Consider the following 21,099-nt stretch of genomic DNA (forward strand, 5'->3'; position numbering starts at 1 on the left):
TCTCAGCTAACAGCCATAGAGGAGTGCCATTCCCAGATGAAGAATTACCCTAATTCTGAAGCTCTACCTCTGCCTGTGCTTTATGAAGGAAATCAATGCAGAGAGAAGAGTAAACAATGGATGAAATTCAAGTGAAAGGAAAAACAAAAACTAGTAACAATGAAAAACAACTTCAAATGCTTTTTGTAGCCAAAAAATATATAAATTGTGATCGAAATAGAAAAGCCATATTATTTTAACTCTACCATTCATATCTAAGCAAAAGTTTAAGGGGCCACAGGAAGGAAAATTAATGATGTACGAATCCCAAAATTTTCACGTAATGATAGAAAGTGACCAAGAGGGCATGTTCTGAAACTTGTACATGACTCATTTAAATATTAAGAAAAATTCTTATAGATTCTCCAACTACTCTGGTAAAAGAGATTTGAGAGATATTTTTGATTTTAAAAGTGGCTGTTTCAAAATATCCCTGTGGTGGTCTTGGCTTATTCTGAACTCATTAGGAGCTCATTAAATAAGTTTAACCCTCTATTTTTCTTACGGATAGAAGTTTTAAAGAAGTCATTATTAATATTAGTTTATTGTTTTCCATGTATTTAAACATATTGTGGCTCATTCCTATAAGTAAATATTATTATTTAATAATAATAGCTAAAGTTCCATCAAAGCAAATTAATCTTGGTAACTGTCAGAGAAATCTGAGAGCAAGATTTACTACAGTTAGATTTTCATACAACCCCCAGGCATAGTTGAGATGCTGTTAATCAATAATATGAAAATGCTATTTTGCACAAACTTCAAAATCTCTAATCCCATGCCTGATCACAGAAAGTCATTTGTCTTACTATAAGCATAGAATTTTCAAGTTCCTAAGGTCTTGTGTAGAAAAAAATATATATTACATAGACTACCTTAAATCATAAAGACATTTTATTTTTATGACATGTTTAACAAATATGTATTTGTAAAAATTTATTTTAACATGATTTATATGTGTATATATGCGTGTGTATATACATATATATACATACGTATATACATATATATACATCCATATATATAAATACATACATATGTATGTATGTATATTTTTCTTTTTTTTAACATTTATTTATTGAGAGGCAGAGAGAACAGAGCATGAACAGGGCAGGGGCAGAGAGAGAGGGAGATACAGAATCCAAAGCAGGCTCCAGGCTATGAGCTGTCAGCACAGAGCCTGATGTGGGGCTCAAACTCACAAACCGTGAGATCATGACCTGAGCCGAAGTTGGATGCTTAACCCCAACTGAGTCACCCAGGCATCCCTTAACGGGATTTCTAAGACTTAAAAATATCCTCTTCTGCTTACATTATATAATGTTCTTATTTATGTCATATTTTTGTATCTTTCTGTGTTTATCTACATACACACATATACATTTATTTCTCAAAAATACATGTTTCGTTATTTTAAAAATCTTTATTTAAAAATCAATACTTTATGTCACAGGAAGTTGATGCAATTTTTAAAATACGGGTTCATAAACGTATCCTCTTAAACATTTACTTGTGCATTTGGGTCATGAAATATAATATACCCCTTTCTATATTTAAGTTTTCAATTGTATAAATTAAACATTTAGTACCTTAAGTATCATATGTAATAATTTTTAATAAATAATTCCATTATTTGCTGAAATAAATCAACGTTGCATTCAGATAAATGGTTTAAGCTGAGAAGTAGTATCTTCCATACGGCAGCTATAGTTATATGCTACCATGCCAGCTATTTCCCTAAGGAGAGTCCAGGCACGCTTAATTATAGGGAGACATCATTACTTAGAAGAAAAACATGAGTCTTTAATTTCCTTGCCTCTGTTGGACTGGGGAAGTTCATTCTGCTGAATCTAGCAACGTCTGACTAACACGTAAGCTTAGCTGGTTCCACATAAAAGGCCCGGTATTGTTAGGTCACCACCAATAGCAGCTTCTACACTGATCAGTGTTGTTTCTGTTGCGGAATGTCATCCACACAGAATTCATTATGTCTATAATTAAATATAGAAAGCCCCTCCTCATGTTAGGGCACTTGTGAAGCGACTGTTCCTCTTGGCAGTTCTTCCTTTAACTTTTGGACCACCAGATCCCTCCTGGGAACCAATCTAAGAAAGTGCTATTGAAGTAGCACTCGGTTCTACAATGTGGCGTCAGTGTATTTCTAATTACAGTCCAGACAGTTTTGAGCGCAAGTTACTAGACAAGAGTCCAGGTCAGCACTTTGGCTTGCCAGGTCAGACTTGTTCTCCTCCTACTTCCTTCCAATAATAGTTTCTCATATATACCAGAAATAGCATAGGGAATACATCTTTCTAACTCTAAGAACTGTTCCTGAACTCAATTTTAGGTGATGTGTTGGGAAGTCAAACTTACTTATCCAAAAAGAGATACTACACTCTCATTATGTAATTTCAATTAAGTGCCCAGTGTATCATCATCTATAGCTTCAGCAGAACCATGTTCTAACTCAACAACTCTAAGTGGCTACCTTTGTGATGGGGACAGATCTTTCTGTTTATGCTAAACCACCATGAAATTTTATAATTTCAATAACGTTATCTCCCAGATTCTGAGATGGATATAAATTTTGTGTTGCCTGTTTTGTGAAACCTAAGTATTTTCATTCAAAAGATTAAGAATTAAATGCACTTCATGGAGTGTCTGGGTGGCTCAGTTGGTTAGGTGTCCGACTTCAGCTCAGGTCATGATCTGACTCCCGGCTTGTGAGTTCAAGCTCTGCGTCAGGTTCTGTGCTGACAGCTCAGAGACTGGAGCCTGCTTCAGATTCTGTGTCTCCCTCTCTGTCTGCCCCTCCCACACTCACACTCTGTCTCTATCCATCTCTAAAAAATGAATAAACTTTTAAAAAAATTTTAAAAGAATAGTTAAATGTACTTCTTCAGATTAATTTAGTTCTTTAGGTTCAATATACAGAGGCTTTATTTGTAGCTACATTAAAGTAGAATCAACCCATTAAGCATAATATTAATAGAAGGTCAACAAAAGCAGAAAGTAAGCAAGTGTTATAGAAACTGAGTGTGATGAATTCTGACAAGCTATTTTGTTTCTTTATTATCATGATATTAGGAAATGGCACTAAATTTAAGGGTCTGCCATGATCTCCAATTCTGAAAGCTTTATTACAAGTCAGGCATTCATATCAGCAGCAAGCTGACAACTCATAAACAAATTCCCAGCGGCCATCAGCTGTCTGTTAAGTGAAACACACAGGTTATGTCATATAATGGAGAGAGTTGCCTGCTGGGGTAGTGGACACACCCGGATTCAAATTTCAGCTCTGTCATTAAGCTATGGGATTTTGGCAAGGTAGCTTCGCCAATCCACAATTTTCTCCTCTATAAAATGGGAATTTTATAACAAGTAGGATGTTGTAGTAGTAAATAAGGTTAAGATGGACAAAGCACACTGTACAAAGCTTTTCACTCAGTAAACACTAAATAGTAGTTACAATAATTTCAAATTGTATTCAAACCCAAGAGGTGCTTATGGCACCAAGAAAGGAGGGACATCTAGTACACCTTTTGAAAAAATTTGATGCCTAATATTTTGGGGGAAGAAATCATGTATATTTGTAGATTTAGATAATTATTTGAGTTATGATTAGACTGGAAATGTTTTTTCCAACATCCAAACACTCATTCAAATATTTATCGAACCCTTACAACATACTCATCATCCAATTACTTAAAATTCCAGTAGTTGAGCTGTCCTAAATGGAAAACTGAGATTGCTTGAATATGTTGGTAGGACTTTTGCTTAATAGGTGCAAATATAAAATAGGAATGGTTTATTGCTTTATGTATGTGTTTCTATTATAAAGGCACAAGAAATTGGAAACAAGTCAAAGGGTGTACCGAGGTTTGAAACAGAATACTCACATTACCCTTAAATGTATTGACATGTATATACACTTGCTTTCCAGAATGTTCTTTGGATTTATGTTACAAATATTTGAACCTTTTGCCTACCATTCTAAAATACGGATTTCCATTGAGAATTCCTTCCTAAGTACATTCTTACATGTATTTAGGGTATGAATATGTACACATTGTGTGTATTCATTTAGCATCATTCTTTTCATAAGTTAAAGAAATTTTTTAAATTGAGATAGAACATACATAAAATTTCTTACGTGTAGGTATCCATGTAAACACCAAGCAGATCATGTGAAAGGCTCCACTGCGCCATCTTTTAGTCCATATTGCCAAAGGTAACACAAATTCTGAACTCTATCACCAGAGTTTAATTGCGTCTGTTTTGAATTTCATATAAATAGAATCATAATATACACCCACTTAGTTGCTGCCTTAAATTGTTTATTTCATTTGTTTAGATTTTTACACAGAAGGAACAAAGGAACCATTGTCTTCTTTACTCAGCTTGTCTGTACTAACATGTCAGTGTGTAATAAGAAAACTACCACATCTTATACACACTATTGAGTATGAATGATCTAAACTTCATTTAAAATGACCCCAACAGGGGCGCCTGGGTGGCGCAGTCGGTTAAGCGTCCGACTTCAGCCAGGTCACGATCTCGCGGTCCGTGAGTTCGAGCCCCGCATCGGGCTCTGGGCTGACGGCTCAGAGCCTGGAGCCTGTTTCCGATTCTGTTGTCTCCCTCTCTCTCTGCCCCTCCCCCGTTCATGCTCTGTCTCTCTCTGTCCCAAAAATAAATAAACGTTGAAAAAAAAAATTAAAAAAAAATAAAATAAAATAAAATGACCCCAACATAGATTTGCAGAAACATGTTTAACATTTCACTACTAACGTTCACAAAATTTTAGGGCCATCTACGCTGCTGCCGTTAGATATTTCTTTCAAATGTTCACATTTTTCTGGGAGTTTATATCTACTAACTACTCACACCCTGAAATAGGTTAGCAGAAGCTCAAATGTATTAGTTGTCTGATTTTGTGTTTCTCAATTTACAATCTTGAAAATTGAAACAAAGAACATCAGTGACCTTACCCTATCTGTAGCAGTGATTTAGAGGCAATGCCACATCTAGAATTTAGTTAGAATTTAGTTTTTCAGATGACATGCCACATTCTGTTTACACACATTGTGTATATAACATGGCAGGAAAAGATTATGAGAGAGCACCACACCCATTCCCATATCCAAGTAGAAACACATAGAATCTATGCACAAGAGAAAAAAAAAAAAACATGCAATTTTTGAAGAGCTCTGATACAACTCACCAAAAGACTTTTTGTATCTAAAACCTAACTGGAACATTTTAAGACTTATTATTTAGCAAAGACCGAGAAATTTACCAATTCCTAAGTTTTGATTAATAGAAAAGGGACTGTGCCATAAAATTACACATAAGTACACAAGGGAAAAAAGTATATAGGTTTTGCATAATATTATTTTGCATAACAAACTCAAAACTTTTAGAATACAAAAATGATTTATTCTGAATTATGTCATAATCACATACACTTCTTGAAAGTACAGTTTGCATAGAAACTTCTAACAGTAGCTTTATTATCTCCAGAATAAAATAAAATCCAATATCTCTGGGACTTAATTTTCTATGATCATTTATAGGAGTTAACCCTGCAAGCAATGTGGCCACTAAATGTTTACTGAGAAAGGAAGATAAAACGTGGTCAATGACTTTTCAGGAACCATGGTAGCTTCAGGTATTCTCACAATATAGCTAACAATAGCATAAATATTATATAGTGTTAGTCCTTCCTGTAGTAAATCAGGAGTTGTTTTGTTTTGTTTTTTATAAGTTTATTATCACATTTCATTTAATGGTATCCAAAGCTGGAACATGATTTCACTGGCATATATGTAAATGTATGCTAAAATATGTTTACAATAACTACAAGAATATCTTACTTGAGCTTTTAAGCTCAAATATAGTATCTAGCTTCTTTGCAGATACATGTAAATAATTTTAACTTATCGGAGAGCCTCAAAGACAAATCATAAAAGGATAAGTCCATTAAATACCTATATCTATATACTGGAGTAAATATAGGAAACATCACTATTTAAGTATAGGATTGAGATGAATAAATGTATTAGTTTATATGGAGGGTGTAAGTTTTTACAAATGCATTTGTGTTAAAGTCTTGCTTAATCATAATAAAAATTCTCAATTAGAATAAAAAAATTAAGTACCTACGTAATATTTTTCTTTATTGCAGCAGTTGAACTATTGAAAGCCTAGAATTAATCAACCGATATATACCGTCACAAGAAAAGCATATTGAACAAGGTTCTTGGAGGGTACAACAAAGAATGACATTGCCAATGCGCTCCAAGTCTATAGACTTGGTGGGTTTATCTGAGGATATTATCTTCATGATAATCCACAGAAAGTGTTCAAATACTTCTTGCAGACAGAAACAAGAATTCTTAACAATGAATGGCCTTAGATTTCTATGCTTAACAAAACTCACAAAGATTCTAAGTTCCTTAAAGAAAGAACCTTGTGGGGCGCCTGGGTGGCACAGTCGGTTAAGCGTCCGACTTCAGCCAGGTCACGATCTCACGGTCTGTGAGTTCGAGCCCCGCGTCAGGCTCTGGGCTGATGGCTCGGAGCCTGGAGCCTGTTTCCGATTCTGTGTCTCCCTCTCTCTCTGCCCCTCCCCCGTTCATGCTCTGTCTCTGTCTGTCCCAAAAATAAATAAAAACGTTGAAAAAAAAATTAAAAAAAAAAAAAAATAAAGAACCTTGTTTTTCCCCATGTCCCCCTCGTTCAGTCTCCAGCTTAGAGTGGGTGCTTAAAGAAATTTTGTGGACTGACAAACAGAAAGTAATGTTTTCTCTTTTTTCCCTGGCCCCCTATCAATGTGTTCTCTACACTGTAGACAGAGTGACATTTTGAAATATAAATTTGATAATGGCACCCTCCTGCCCACCTTCCACACTAACCCCTTCCATTGTTTTTCCATCACTTTTACCATAAAGATTCAAATCCTTGCTTGATATGATCTAGAAAGCCCTGAAAGACCTGGCCCCACTCCTCTCTATAAAAGCTCCATCCTCAAGGGCATTCTCTCAGTTGTTTGAATATGCCACAACACTTCCTATAGCAGGCTTTTGTACCTAGTATTATTACTCTGGCTAATCCCTTCTCATCTCTCAGATTTTAAACATCAATTCTCAAGAAAACCTTCTTTGGTAGGTGAGTTCACACTATTTTAAGTTCTCAGAATATCATGTACCTGTCCTCCAAAATACATACTGCCATTTTAAGTCTCCATTTACTTTTTTTTTTTTAAATAACTGTGTCTCCTCATTGGAGTGCTAAATCTAGGAACGTAGGAGCTATTTCTGAGAGTTTATTCACCATATTATTCCCTGAGCCTACTACTCAGGCACATACAAAGCTTTCAATCAGTATTTGTTGAATAAAGAAATGAATGTAGAAATGACTGAGTGAATATGGCTGTCTCTCTGGTAACATTAGTAAAGTCTTAGAAAGAAGGGACTTGATTAAATGACATCTATCACACTGCCATGTTTAGTAATTTATAGTAAATAGCCAACATAAGGTGTATGTGTTCATGACCATTTAAATAGGGAAAGTAAATAAAAGTGACACTCACAGTCTAGTATGAAATTTTTAATAAAAATGACCCTTAAATACATGAAACCTGAAAGTCATAAAAAAAGTATAACTTCACTTCTCATTGATCAGCCTTTTATTCTCATTTTTAAGCTGGATAGCCATGGAATTCACTAATTCTTTTAAGCTGCTAAGAAACTATTAGTCCTTTTAAGCAGAAACTTATTAAATAATAATGGTCCTGGGGCACTTAGATGAGTACGGTTCACCGAAAAAGCTATGTACCCCATAAGCATCCATCATTCAAGAAAGATGACATTTTTGGATAGTTGAGTTCTGAGGCTGACTTTCAGGGTCAAAGAACATAAGTGATGCATAAGTTAGTTCTGTTCTATCAGCCATTTATATATATATATTTTTTCCTCCTGAATAATGCCTGAACCTAAAAAAAAAAAAAAATCAATCATAATAAAATGGAAATCTTATTGAGCAGAGAAGAGAACACAAGGCTCTAGAATACAAGTGCCTGTACTCCTAAGCAGGCTCTGCCACTAACCTGGTCATGACACATAACCTTTCTTGTGTTCTCCTTCCATTGCTACATAAATAAATATATAAAACTTGCTAGGCCTGAATAAAGTAGAGTAAGGATGAAACAGAGCTCATTAAATAAAAATATTCTAGAAAACCATAGATACAGAAGTTGTGGCAACACATTCTGGGCCAGAAAAAAAAAAGGAGAGAAAGAATATTATCATTGTCTTTTTAGTAGTTCTTACTGTATTTTTAATATGAAGTCAACCAAATGATACTAAATATTAAGTTAATAGAGAAATTTAGTCAGAACTAGATGTAATTTGAATCTTATTTAATGTTGGCTGTTAATTTTTTTCCTAAATTTTCTATAATGAATGTGGATTTGCTTCTAAATTAGTTTTTAAAAAGAATGTGGCAATCAGTGTAAATACTGGCTACAGGCAGGGTTTTGCTTATACTTCATCTGAATAGAAACCATCTATCCCTAGCCATCAATACATGATTGGTGTTCAGAGAGGCATCCATTCTCAATTAATTATTTAATAGTCACTTGACACACATGAAATAGAGAAAATACACAAAATGGAGCCAATCCTCCTGGGCTGGTCAACTCTGCCTTTATCACTACATCTCTCATTTCTGTGATAATCAGAAGAATCCAGCCTTTTGTTTTCCTTTCATGACTAGTGGTGATCTTTGCACTCTGTTTCCAGATCAAATTTTCAAAACGAATCAATGCTCCAGAACCATCCTGATGGATTATTCTTTTCTGAATTGAACTACCTTATGCATCAGGTACTAGACTGTTCAATTGTGTATCTTGGTAATTCTAGATTCTTCCTGTTATGGAAAGTTATCCATTGGCAAAATAAAATGCATTTCAGAAACATCTAATTCTGCTTCTCTTCAACATATTACTTTTGCCATGCTTTCTCCACTCTTAAGTGTTCCTGATTATGCATGATCCCTGGTTCCCTACATTTAAAATGCACAAAAAAATAAAAAATTTAATTTAAAACACCCTCCCACACAGAACAAGCTGTCATTGTGTCATATTTGTTTCCTAATTTAAGGAAGGAAGTTATATCTCAAGTGTCCTTCATTAAACTGCCTGCTCTGTATTTTAAAGTGACATTAGGATACTTAGAGCAATATTCCCATAAAATAATGTTCATTTTTCAAAATTTATTTCTATTAATCAGTGCAGATGTATGGAACTTCAAATCATCATAAAGCAAATCATCATATGTAGCCATTTCATTCAAGATTTACAATTAAATGAGATTTGGGAGAGGAAAAACATGTACTGTTTTATTTTTGTAATAAATAAAATTAGGCTTTATTTGGTAAAACCTAACTATAAAGCCTGGTGTTAAATCCATGGAAATTTACTGGCCAAGCTGAAGTGCAGTATAGGCCATAGAATACATAGTCTTCTACAATTACTTAGCCAAAATATAATGGGGGGGGGACCTTCATGAAGGCAGAGAATAATAAAATAACCCTTTACATGTTTTTCCCCTTAAACCCATGAAGGCTACAGAACTCTTCTTTCTCTAATGACCAGCTTTTTTCTTTCTAAGTACTCCCTTTAAACTATCATAAATTTTACCAAGTCTTCATTTCTCTTAAAGTCAAATGAGAGAGAACTGCCAAGTCTAATAAGATTTACAAGGGCTACTTCCTCTTATTGGTATCAAAAAAAAAAAAAAACCCAAAAAACAAAAAACAAAAAAAAAAAAAACAAAAACAAAACAAAAAACAAAAAACAGGGGACATTATACAATAAAATACAGCCACACATAAAGCTTTTGTCCTTACAGCTAAATCAGATTTAGTAATATTTTTAAAAACAACTTCAGTCATACATGTCATTTATCCATGTGTTGACTGTCTTGATTTGACCCATTAGCTATCTACTTTAAACCCTGACATCTCTCCTGCTCAGCCACAAATAAATCCATGTTTTATCTTTTGCATATCAGTCACTTTCTGTTCATAGGTTTTTCGGTATTTATAAAATATTTTTCCTTGGTCATTGTCATGTAGCAACATTGGACACACATTAATGACTGAATTTTATTTATGAAAGGGAGAAAATAAAACTTAAGTATGGTTTTTGTGTGTGAGTGTGTGTGTGTGTGTGTGTGTGTGTGTGTTTAACTCTGCACTGTTTCAATCTTTAAAAACAACAGAAATTACAGCCTGGCCTCAGATAAATATCATTAGCGAAATATACTCAGGAAATCTCTTGCAATCCTTCATATGCATTCCCTATTTTATTAGCCTACAGAGGCCTCCCAGTCCAACAACATCTAAATTTCTGTGCTATTTATCTTCCCAAGGCATCTGCTAATTGAGAAATACGTTACTTAATCTCTAACATTTCTAAATATTAGCTGACCTGTCTCCCACTTCAAGAAACCAGAGAAATCACATAATTTTTCCTAAACTGACAAATGTTGGACGTGGACATAACCGCAGAAATTAACATTAATTCCAAGAACCCTCCTCCTTCTAATCAAAACAATTTTCACATGTGCCCCCTCCCACTGCCCCATTTTTCCACAACCAGGAGCAGGACTTTACATTTTCCTTATAAAAGGCAAAGCAGTTCCTACGAATCCTGTTCCCCCTGTCCTTTACCATGAATAACAAACGTGGAGATTTCAACCATATTGAACCACCCCTGCACTTCATTCTTCACCAAGTGTGCCCAATCTTGTAGATGCTTGTGTGCATCTTATGGGGAACATCTGCGTATTACAGACTTAGAGGTGGTAGAGGAAAGCACAGCGGTCATTCAGGTGGGCCATGGCCCTCTGAAGATGGGGAGCGGCCTAACAACCCGAGGAGTCTGAAGAGGAGAGGTCCTTGTACTTGCCACTTGGAAGGAAGTGGGGCTGGCACAAAGGGTTCCCAGGTGGAATCTGAACCTGGAAATGGGTCTGCTTAAAAACCATTAAGAGGATGCCAAAGGAGGAGCTGTGGGAGGTGATAAGGCCGAGAGGCCACAAACAGGTCTTCACCTTGCAAACTAGCTGCAACACACTGTCCAGAGAAGGAAGACCCCATGCACCAGCCGGCCCCGCCTGCCTCGCCCTGCCTCCCCGCGCCCTGCCCAGGCCGAGGCCCCCGGTGGGTCAGGCGTCGGGCCTTACCTTGGCTGCAGTCCTTGCCGCGGAAGCCGGTTCTCGAACAGTCGCACACCGCCTGGTCGTCAACCACCGAGCACACGCCTCCGTTGAGGCACACCCCGCCCTCGCCCTCCTCGCCAGCCTCGCACGGGCTCCCCCCGCCACTGTTGGGCGGCTCGTCATCCAGCTTCACCTCGCCGCTGTCCACTGGCAGGGCCTGGGAGGAGTTGACCCTCACGTCACGGATCCACCCTTTAAAGGGCTCTCGCTCCCGCACCGAGGCCAGCGTCAGCTTGAGCGCCGCAGCGCGCAGTTCCGGGGGCAGCCCCCCGACAAAGAGGCCGCTGAACACGGTCATGTCCCTGCGCTTCGACTTGACCTCCACCCACTTGGCCTCCACCTGGTCGATGAAGAGCGTGGTGTTGCGGAACTGGCGGCGGATACGCACGTTGTGCCAGGCGCCGTCGTTGACCGGCGTGTCGGCCAGGAGCGTGGCGGGCTCCGCGCAGAAAATGGAGAAGCTGAGCTGAAGGCGGCCGCCGCGCGTCAGGATGAGCTCCAGGAAGTCGCAGAAGCCCTCGTCGTCGAAGTAGAGCACGAGACCGCGGGCGCTGCGAGTCTTGAGCTGGAAGCTCATCTCGCTCTCGCAGCAGGCGTTCCACTTGGGGAAGCGTGTCCACTGGCCCTCAGCGCCCGGGAACTCGAGCCCGCTGCCCAGCTCTGCCCAGCAGCCCAGGAGCAGCAGCGAGAGGCACAGGAGAAAGCAGCCCCCGCGCTGGAGAAGCGCCGTCCCCATGCTCGGGGCTGGGGTGCGGCGGGGGGGTGCCGGGGCCGACAGGGTCAAAATGGTCCTGGACACCGTGACGTAGAAATAAGGGTCTGGAAACAAGTAGGATAAGGGGATGGGCAGGAGTGGGAGGGATGCGCCCTCCTTTATCTAGCTCTTTTTTTTTTCTTCTTCTTCCAGCAACCCCTCCCTCTCTCCCTGTAGTCCCCTCCCAACTGGAAAACGTAGACCCCAGTGGTACAGGGCAGCAGCAGATCTTCCAGTCCAAAGGGAGGATACACTTTGGAAGCAACGTTCTGGAAACGGCGTTAACAGAAGGTCAAGGGAAGTCACTTATCCATTTGAGTCCGATGACCTAGTTCAAGGGCATCGGTGGTGTCAACAGATGCTTCACTCCTCGAATACTATCATCTGCGAGGTACCATCAGTGGTACCAGGCAAAAGGGAAACAGAGTCCGTTAAGAAGCAAATACTTGTCAGAGAAGTACAAGAAGTCAGCAATAAGCCAGGATCCTTGGATACTTGTGAGTACCTCGAGTGTCTGTCCTCCAGATGTGATGTCCCAAACCAGAAGGGAGAAAAGGGTTCCTTGCCTCTTTATGGCACCACTTAACCCCTGAGTGGCTTTAAAGGCCTGTTTCTTCTGTCATATCATGGACCACCAGCACCCCTGTAGCCAATGCAGAATTCCTTGTGCATGGCCTCACAGGCTGGATTTTGCTTCTCTTTTTCCCTCCCCAACAGTAGGGTTCAAACCCTGAAGCTGTGAAATAGCCAGAAGCTGTTAGATGTCACAACAGCTCCTCTTCTTTTCTCTCTGCCTCTGCGAGGCCAAATTAAGATGCCAGCATATCAATTGGTTGTGTGTTGGTGATGCATTTTGGTTTTGTCTTTTTATAAGGACCCAGAAAATCTGCAGAGAATTAAAATAAAAATTAAGTTCTAAAGTCATTTATAGTATCATATAAATCATCATTCAGTTCAGAAACCAGGTATATAACTAGAGCCATTAGGAAGCCAGAGTTAACCTTATTGGAAGGGGCGTATTTGTCCTGATCTACAAGGAAGACCTGATGTCTCCCAATAGTTAAAATTGCACTTTTACAATCAGCTATTATGCCCTTATAGTTTATTATAATTGTTAATAGGTAACCCTCTTAGGATTTTATACAGATTTGTTTATGGTTATCTTTTACTTTTTCTGAGAAAGTTTATTTTTTTAAATATGACAAGGGGAGCAAAAGAGGCCCCTTTAAGGGCTTCTGCTTATAACATGCACTGATAACATGGACAATAAAAATACATCCTATTCAAATCTCAGTTAATACAGATTTTACAACAGGCAAAACAGATCAAACTGCGACTGGCTTGAATTTGTATAACATTCCTACCATTTTAGGTTTTTCAAAGAAAGAACATTGATGGTTTCTTGGGGGTGTCTTTTAAATTTCACACAAGTATTTTCCTTTTATTAAAAGAATAATCTGTTCTAAGAGAAAACATGTAACTGGAGTCATATCTATTTTGGGCAGCATTTATGTCTCACTTGCCATGACATTAACTCCTCTAAAGATGGGTAAAGTATTTAATATTTTGCCAAACAGTGTAGTGATCCTTACTCCCCTTAGAGTCCTTATCTGGCTGTCAGCTCTTAGAATTTGTGTGGTCAGAACAGCAGTTGGCATGTGTGACACCTTAGCTGCTATGGCTCCAGGATGCTAGAATATGAAATCATGTCTTTGAATCACTCACTATAAAATCACCTCTTTATCCAACCCTAATCTGACAGTTTCCTGAAATGGTGCAGAAATCGTAAGTAGTGAGTTGCTTTTAAGCCTTTTTTGTTTGTTTGTTTGTTTGTTTGTTTTTTGCCAAAAGAACATTACTCTTACATTTTAACAAAAAGAAAGAAAGAAAGAAAGAAAGAAAGAAAGAAAGAAAGAAAAGAAAGAAAGAAAGAAAGAAAAAGAGAAAGAAAAAAAACACAAATGGTTCATCTGGTCATGTCAAGCAAATGCAAGCATTTCCCTCAACATTTCCCACTATGCCACCCCACCCCCTGCACACACACGCACAGGCACACACGCACACACATTTATTGCCTGGACACAGAAGCTCACTATGCAATTAACACTTTTTTCCCCTACAAGCTGAAACTAGCAGTAATTTATGGCACCGCATTGTGCTGCTGCTCCTCCATGGAGGGAGCTAAGAGCATTTCTCTTCAGTACAGAGCAATCCCTACAGGTGTCAGCTGAGAGCCACCAAGCTAGGGGATCCCACTTCAAGTTCCTCCCCAGATGAAATTGATGAGTGGTTCTCTCTTTTTCAACACACACACACACACACACACACACACACACACACACGCACAACACAGCACATATAGACACATACACATTGGCCAGTAGAAATAAAAAATAAATAACCATTTCAGTTGCTTATTTATTATGGCTGATACATTCCACACCATCAGCAATCACCAGCCATATCTTGCCTATTCCTGTGCCAACCCCAAAGAAAGGTGCTCTTAAAAATCATCCTAAGATAGCATATTATTCAATATACTCTCATTTTTAAGTGGACTCGGACATCTGCCAATTTTTCAGTCATTTTGCAAAATAAATCTGAAATTTCAAGATCAAGAGTAGTGCTTTGAAACCATCCTGAAGCTTATGTGTTAGAAAATCTTTGTGGTGTGTGTGTGTGGGGGGGGGGGGGGAGAGAGACTGGATTGGAGCTGATTATTTTATTAATTAATATTACATAGATCACAAAACCTTTCTTCACTCCTCTCTCCTTCCCTCCTCCACTAATGCATACCTTGACAATTTTTTAAGGAATGGAGGAGAGGGGGGTAACACATACATATTCTTACCACAGGGAGGTCAACTGACTCTCCCAGTTCTTAGAGGAAGCTCATTGTGTGTGAAGAGTATCTGTATTTATATGGGGAAAGAGGATTCTCTCTAGGTGCCGGAAAAACCTGGTGAGTTCACAAATTAGAGGATGAAATAAAAGGATCTGAAAAACAACCTTACTGCAGCCAAAGGAAGAAGCGCTCTAATTCAAAAGCAGACTAACAGCCTCATTAATCTTTTCTTTCATTTCTAGAATCAAATTCATTCCCAAGCCACTGGAAGGATCGATACAGTATGCTCGTCCGATGCAGCTGCATTTATTTTAATATGTTTATAACACACACACACACACACACACACACACACACACACACACATACACACACACATGCACACATATCTTTCCATGCATCCTTCAATATATACATCACCAAGAACCTGAAATCTTTGGGATAATTTTTAGAAGTGCCTTTCCCCCCCACCCCCTCGCTTTTGCAAAGTCTCTTAATACAAATGCACACCCAAATTCTCCCTAGCTTTCCCGCCCAGTCTCCAAGCTCCATCTCTAATACCAGTGCAGTTTCTTGGAGCCTGGAGTCAACTGCACAAATTAAGGATAGGCACAGCATGGGGCTGATGGGGAAGGGAAATAAAGATGTACATACATTTTATTGCTTTGGTTTCTAACTTGTCTGTTTTCTTTCTTTTGCTAATAAATCACTGCATTCAGCCTTTAAGTTACTATCCTAGTTCCACCATCTCATCTTCTTGCCATCTATTTAAAAAGCTTCATGCAAAACAACGAAGATCTATACTCCTCCACCCTCCCACCACCCATCCTTCCTTGTGCATTTGTGGCAGCTCCTGGCTCAGTTACAAGGGGGAAATATATCCTTCTCCAGCTTGCCTCGCCCCATCCCCTCCCCCAACCCAAATTGAGCTTCTTTACCTGCCCGGTTATTCCCCTTAGCTCGACCCAGAGCCTGAAGCATGCATCGGTCAAAGCGAATTTCCTGAGGTCTGTGGATAAGGCGACTGCCGCTGCCTTTTCAGAGGCGTCAGGCTTGAGCGTCTATCTCCAGGAGTGCGGGAGGGGAGAACAGGCAACGGAGGGGAGCAGGAGGAGGAGGAAGAGAGGGAAAGAGCTGGGAAGGAGGAGGCGGTGGTGGAGCCTGAGAAGGCTGGGTTACGTGACGCCGGGTGCTGTCCTTCTGAAAGAGAAGGGCGGAGCTGAGCTCTCCGCAGTACCATGGAGAGCGGCGGGCCGTCCTCAGGCAGAGATCCTGGTGGGCTGGGCCCGCGGGCACAGCCCCTCCAGGTCGGGACGCTGCGGTGTGAGGTGTTTATACCTCCGCTTCGTCCCTTTGCAGGGGAAGCCCGATCCTGGAGGCGGGGACCTGCCGCAAGAGCTTCTAACTTGTCACCACCCACCCTACCCCAGAGAGAGAGAGAGAGAGAGAGAGAGAGAGAGAGAGAGAGAGAGAACCAGAGAACCACGTAGCCTACTGAGCATGCCCAGGCCCCTGCTAGACCCACGGAAACCTGTGTGGAGATTCCACTTCTCCGGGGTTTAGTCGTGATTGGGCGAGGGTACCTGAAAGGGTGCCACGGAAGAGCTGGGCAGCTAAAAGAAAGGGGGCAAGAAGTCAGTGATTAAGATGAGCTCCGGGTTTACTTGCGCACTTTGGTCGCCTGTTTGGAACCCTGAAAAGCTGCAGCTCTTCGAGGAATGCAGGGACAGCAAGACCCACACAGTCTCAGGCATTCCCCTAGATCCAACGTCCCTGCCCCACCCCTTACTGTGGCCCTAACCTGAGCGATCTTCAAACCTTCACGATCTGCCTACCAATTGTGCCAGAAAGACCTAACAGGCTAATGCACCAACTTGTAAACCAGACTCAAGTCTGTCTGACAAGGTGCTTTCTGCGACAGCCTCTTGTCACCCCCCCCCCCCCCAGCTTTCCGTGCTCTGCGTTGGCCACGGGCATTCTGAGCCAAACCAAGTTCTGTACCTGTTTAACTCTTCTATCCGTCTCCTCCTGTCTTTTGCAGCTGGTAAAACCTGGAGGAAGTGAAACTCCGTGCGAGGCTCTAACCATATCTTTGGGCATGCCCAGTAGGCATTGCTGGGTTTGGTGACAAAGGAGTTAACTTTCAGGGAGCTTGCAGAATAGGTGGTAGAGAAGTCCGAAGTGTATGGCTTTAAATTACAGTTTGAGTGCTACGGACATTTAAATTCCTAACCCTATTATATTCCTAACTTAGGTTAGTTTTAGAGCAGAAAGATCAGACATATTCATTTCAACACCACAAACCTAATAGCTCCAGTCTCAAATGCTATAGGATAAGACTATTTTCTGCCTCTAGGCCCTATAAAGCAAGACTGTAAGAACTAGACAAATTCAGGAGTACTGAAATAACATACATTCCAAATGCAATATTCATTTCCTTCCAAAGAAACCATAACTTATTCCTATGATAAGCATATTTATACTTTCACTACATTTGTAAAAGAGTCTAAATAACTTGAAGGTAGGAACCACAAGTTTTATTGTTTCTATTGCCTTTACAAAGACAGAGTGTCAAGTGATTACATGTATAGAAACTAGAATCAGGTCATCTGGGCTTGAATTCCATCTCTGACATTTACTAGCTGTGACCTTGAGTAAGAGACTTAACATTACAATACCTCGGTCACCTCATCTATAAAAAGGATATAGTAATAGTCCCCACATCATCTGTTTGATGTTGTAAAGAACAAATAGATTAAATGGGCATAAAATATTTGTAATTGTGTTGAATAAATACTATTTTTATTAGTTTCAAACCTACTTAGTTCTGCTTGATCCAATGGAAGTCACTTCTCTGAAATCCAGATTTCTTGGCTTTAAAATAGGAATACTAGTGATTTCCAACTTATTCTCCATATTTTCTTTGGGAATGGACTGAAATAATAATGTTGCCATGATAAAAAAAATAAAATAAATGAAATTTTAAATACTGTAGAGCTAAATCTCAAATTTAATGCCTGATCTAAGGTTATGCAGTCAAGAAGTGAACTCGGACCAAAAAAAAAAAAAAAAAAAGAGTCTACTTAATTCAGGGACTGTTTTGATTTTTCTAGCATTTACCATTAGGTTTTAGAGCAAACAGCATATAAGATACATCCATATGTGTCTAGTATAGAAGTAAACCTTACTGCAAAAGTAAGTGGAATCAACAACCAATTATTAAGAATTGAATTAAAAGTTTCCATAATGCCCCTAAGATCTTGCATGTATATTCACCAGTGAATCCTATGGTGATGACAGATTTCTAAATGCACTCATAAGAGTAAAGCCCTGTCCCTTACCGGAATCATAAAAACAAACAAGCAAACAAAAACACACACACACATTAATTGACACTATGGTATATGACCTGAACAAGTATCTTGTTTATTTAATTTTGCCCTTGCAAATTTTGATCTTATCTTTAATTGGGCTACACAGAACTTCCACTGTATTATAGTTTTCACTGGGCTCTCTTCTGTGGTTTTGATTCAAAGATGTGTTAACATTCTTACTTCTTATGCATAAGGTTTAAAACAAAAAGTCAAGTCTTCTGTGTCTGCCCCTTATGCTCACACACACACACACACACACACACGCTCACGCACACACGCAAGGAACTACCGTAATAATCTGCTTTGCAGTTATCAGATTTTTTTTTCAACGTTTATTTATTTTTGGGACAGAGAGAGACAGAGCATGAACGGGGGAGGGGCAGAGAGAGGGAGACACAGAATCGGAAACAGGCTCCAGGCTCCGAGCCATCAGCCCAGAGCCCGACGCGGGGCTCGAACTCACGGACCGCAAGATCGTGACCTGGCTGAAGTCGGACGCTCAACCGACTGCGCCACCCAGGCGCCCCATGCAGTTATCAGATTTAAAGTAACTACTATATCTAGTTTAAGGAATATGGACAGCCACAAGATCTGTTTGTTTTATTCAGTAAATATGCATAGGGAAAATTATCAGTATGTGCTTAGAATGGGAAAAAAATTACAACATAATTTAGTGATAAAAGCTCTTACTTTATTTTAAAGTATGACTTCCTGTGTTGTTTCTACAGAAATTGCTTCAACTTTCTGAGAGTTTCCTCATCACTGAAATACGGATAATGGCATCTCACTTCATAGGAGTTGATGAGGATAATACCAATATTTAATGTTACGTGACTACTCCATGCCAAACATGCTCTGAGTGCTTTACTAACATTAATTTAGTTTATCCCTCAAAGCAGCCCTATGAGGTAAATTCTAGAATTTCACTCATTTTGCAAATGAGAAAAGAAAGCACAGAGAGATTGATCCAGACAGTCAAGGTCACACCTAGCAGATATAAGTGCAAGGAATAAGATACAAACTAACACCTGTGTTGTTAACTACCTTGTTACACTGCCTCTCATCAAATGATCAAATACTCCCAGCACATTGCTTGACACAATGCAGATACTAATAATGTTAATTCCTTTTTTTTTTCCTTTGTAAGAATTTCGTCAAGAGGAATCTGGGAAACTAGTCAACTCTGGGATGTTGTAACGTCATTCCTTCATGACAAATACAATATGAAATAACAATGAAAACAGGTGAGATGTTTTTAATGTTGTTATTTTGTTGTTGTTGTCGTTGTCTCTGGGTAAAATGTAAAATTATTCCTATATATCTAATTTTGAAGCAATTTAACACTTGTCAGAGCACTCTAGTATTTTCCTAGAAAGGTAGAAACTAGTGTTAATTTCTCTCAAGTCACCTTAGGGGATATACCAATTTTAAAATACAGTAATGTGTGAAGGATTTTAACTCCTGCGCCTTCCTACCACTCAGAACAAAGGAGATAATTGTGAAATCAAGGTGGCTATTTATGAGCATGTCTGATTGGGAGAATTTCTGGCAACCCAAATATGGAAGATAAGTAATATCTCATGCCATAAACTGGTAAACATTTTGCAACAATGAAAATGGAAATGCATGATCACCATAAACAAATATATTTCCATAAGGTATTAAATATTAATGAGCATCGTAACATGGAAACTTGCTCCACACTAAAAATAAATGAAAAGTAAGTGATAAGATTTTTTGACTGAGAAATGAATACAGAGACTCTGTGTTTACTGCTGCAATCATAGCTTGTGTTTTAACATTAGGAAATCAGTGTAAACACCTACTTTCTCAATTAACATTAAGGCAAAGTGGAGTCTTTGAGATACCCATGAATCGCAAGATTGACATGAATTTGGAAGGGGCTTTAACGGTATTAGTGTAAGTAAGTTATAAAGAAACGCAAGTTTATAATGGGGGGGGTGTGAGTTGCTACCCATCAAATATTTTTCTACTGAAGTTGGTAAATAATTGAAAAGAACAATAAGATTTATCACTCTGAGAGAATTTTCTATTTGCTGTGATGCAGGTAATCATTAGGAAGCCAATTTTTTCTACTGAAATAATGGTATTACCAGGGATAGATTAGATTACATGGTATTCTCAACTAAATTTAAGATTAATAATGAATTCCTCTAATCAATTATAGTATCATTGTTGTATAATTGGAATGCTACTGTTTAGTTCACAACTTATTTATTTTAAAAATAAATAAAACCCTTGATATTTGGTTTGTGGTTAAATGTCTCTAGCTGGTTTCCTTTATATAAAGCAATATGAGCTTCCTAGTTACAAAAGTTGATGAATAGTTACTGAACACGCTGCTATATAAAACCCATTTTCAGCACAACTAGAGGAATTTCTAAATGCAAGGACATACAATGAAGTATAGGGTTTTGGACTCGGCGATAGACTGGAATAAACACACTGGAATTTAAATATAGAAAAGTCCACATACTTTCCCATGAAGTTGACTAAGTATTTTCAGGAGAATAAGCAAACTCAGTATGTTACATAATTTCATTCTCTTTGAAAAAATCTTAAATACCACAAAGTTAAGCTACTTTCACAAGAGTATATAATTGTTCAGTAATCATAAGATAAAATGTGATTTTAATACAGTTACAAGTCATTAGAATAACAGTAATTATCAAGTATCAAGCTATAGTAGAGAAGCCCTAGATACTTGAGAATAGTGGTTAAGTTCTAAAGGATGCACCTGCTAGAGAGGTTTCACTGTGGGAACCCTGCAGTGTGTTT

The 21,099-nt window shown here is 38.8% G+C and overlaps 1 protein-coding gene across 2 annotated transcripts in view; it reads right to left on the minus strand.

The window, feature by feature from the left end:
* Positions 1-12,120, minus strand: part of LOC115510575 (neurexin-1-like) — a 423,328-nt gene extending 411,208 nt beyond the window's left edge. For both annotated transcript variants that reach the window (XM_030310575.1, XM_030310572.1), the window contains exon 1: positions 11,292-12,120. In XM_030310575.1, the coding sequence (XP_030166435.1) occupies positions 11,292-12,063 (772 nt within the window). In that variant the 5' untranslated portion in view covers positions 12,064-12,120. The remainder of the gene's footprint in view (positions 1-11,291) is intronic.
* Positions 12,121-21,099: the final 8,979 nt, after the last annotated feature.

The sequence above is a fragment of the Lynx canadensis genome, chromosome A3 (genome assembly GCF_007474595.2).
Source record: "Lynx canadensis isolate LIC74 chromosome A3, mLynCan4.pri.v2, whole genome shotgun sequence".
Lineage (NCBI taxonomy): Eukaryota > Metazoa > Chordata > Mammalia > Carnivora > Felidae > Lynx > Lynx canadensis.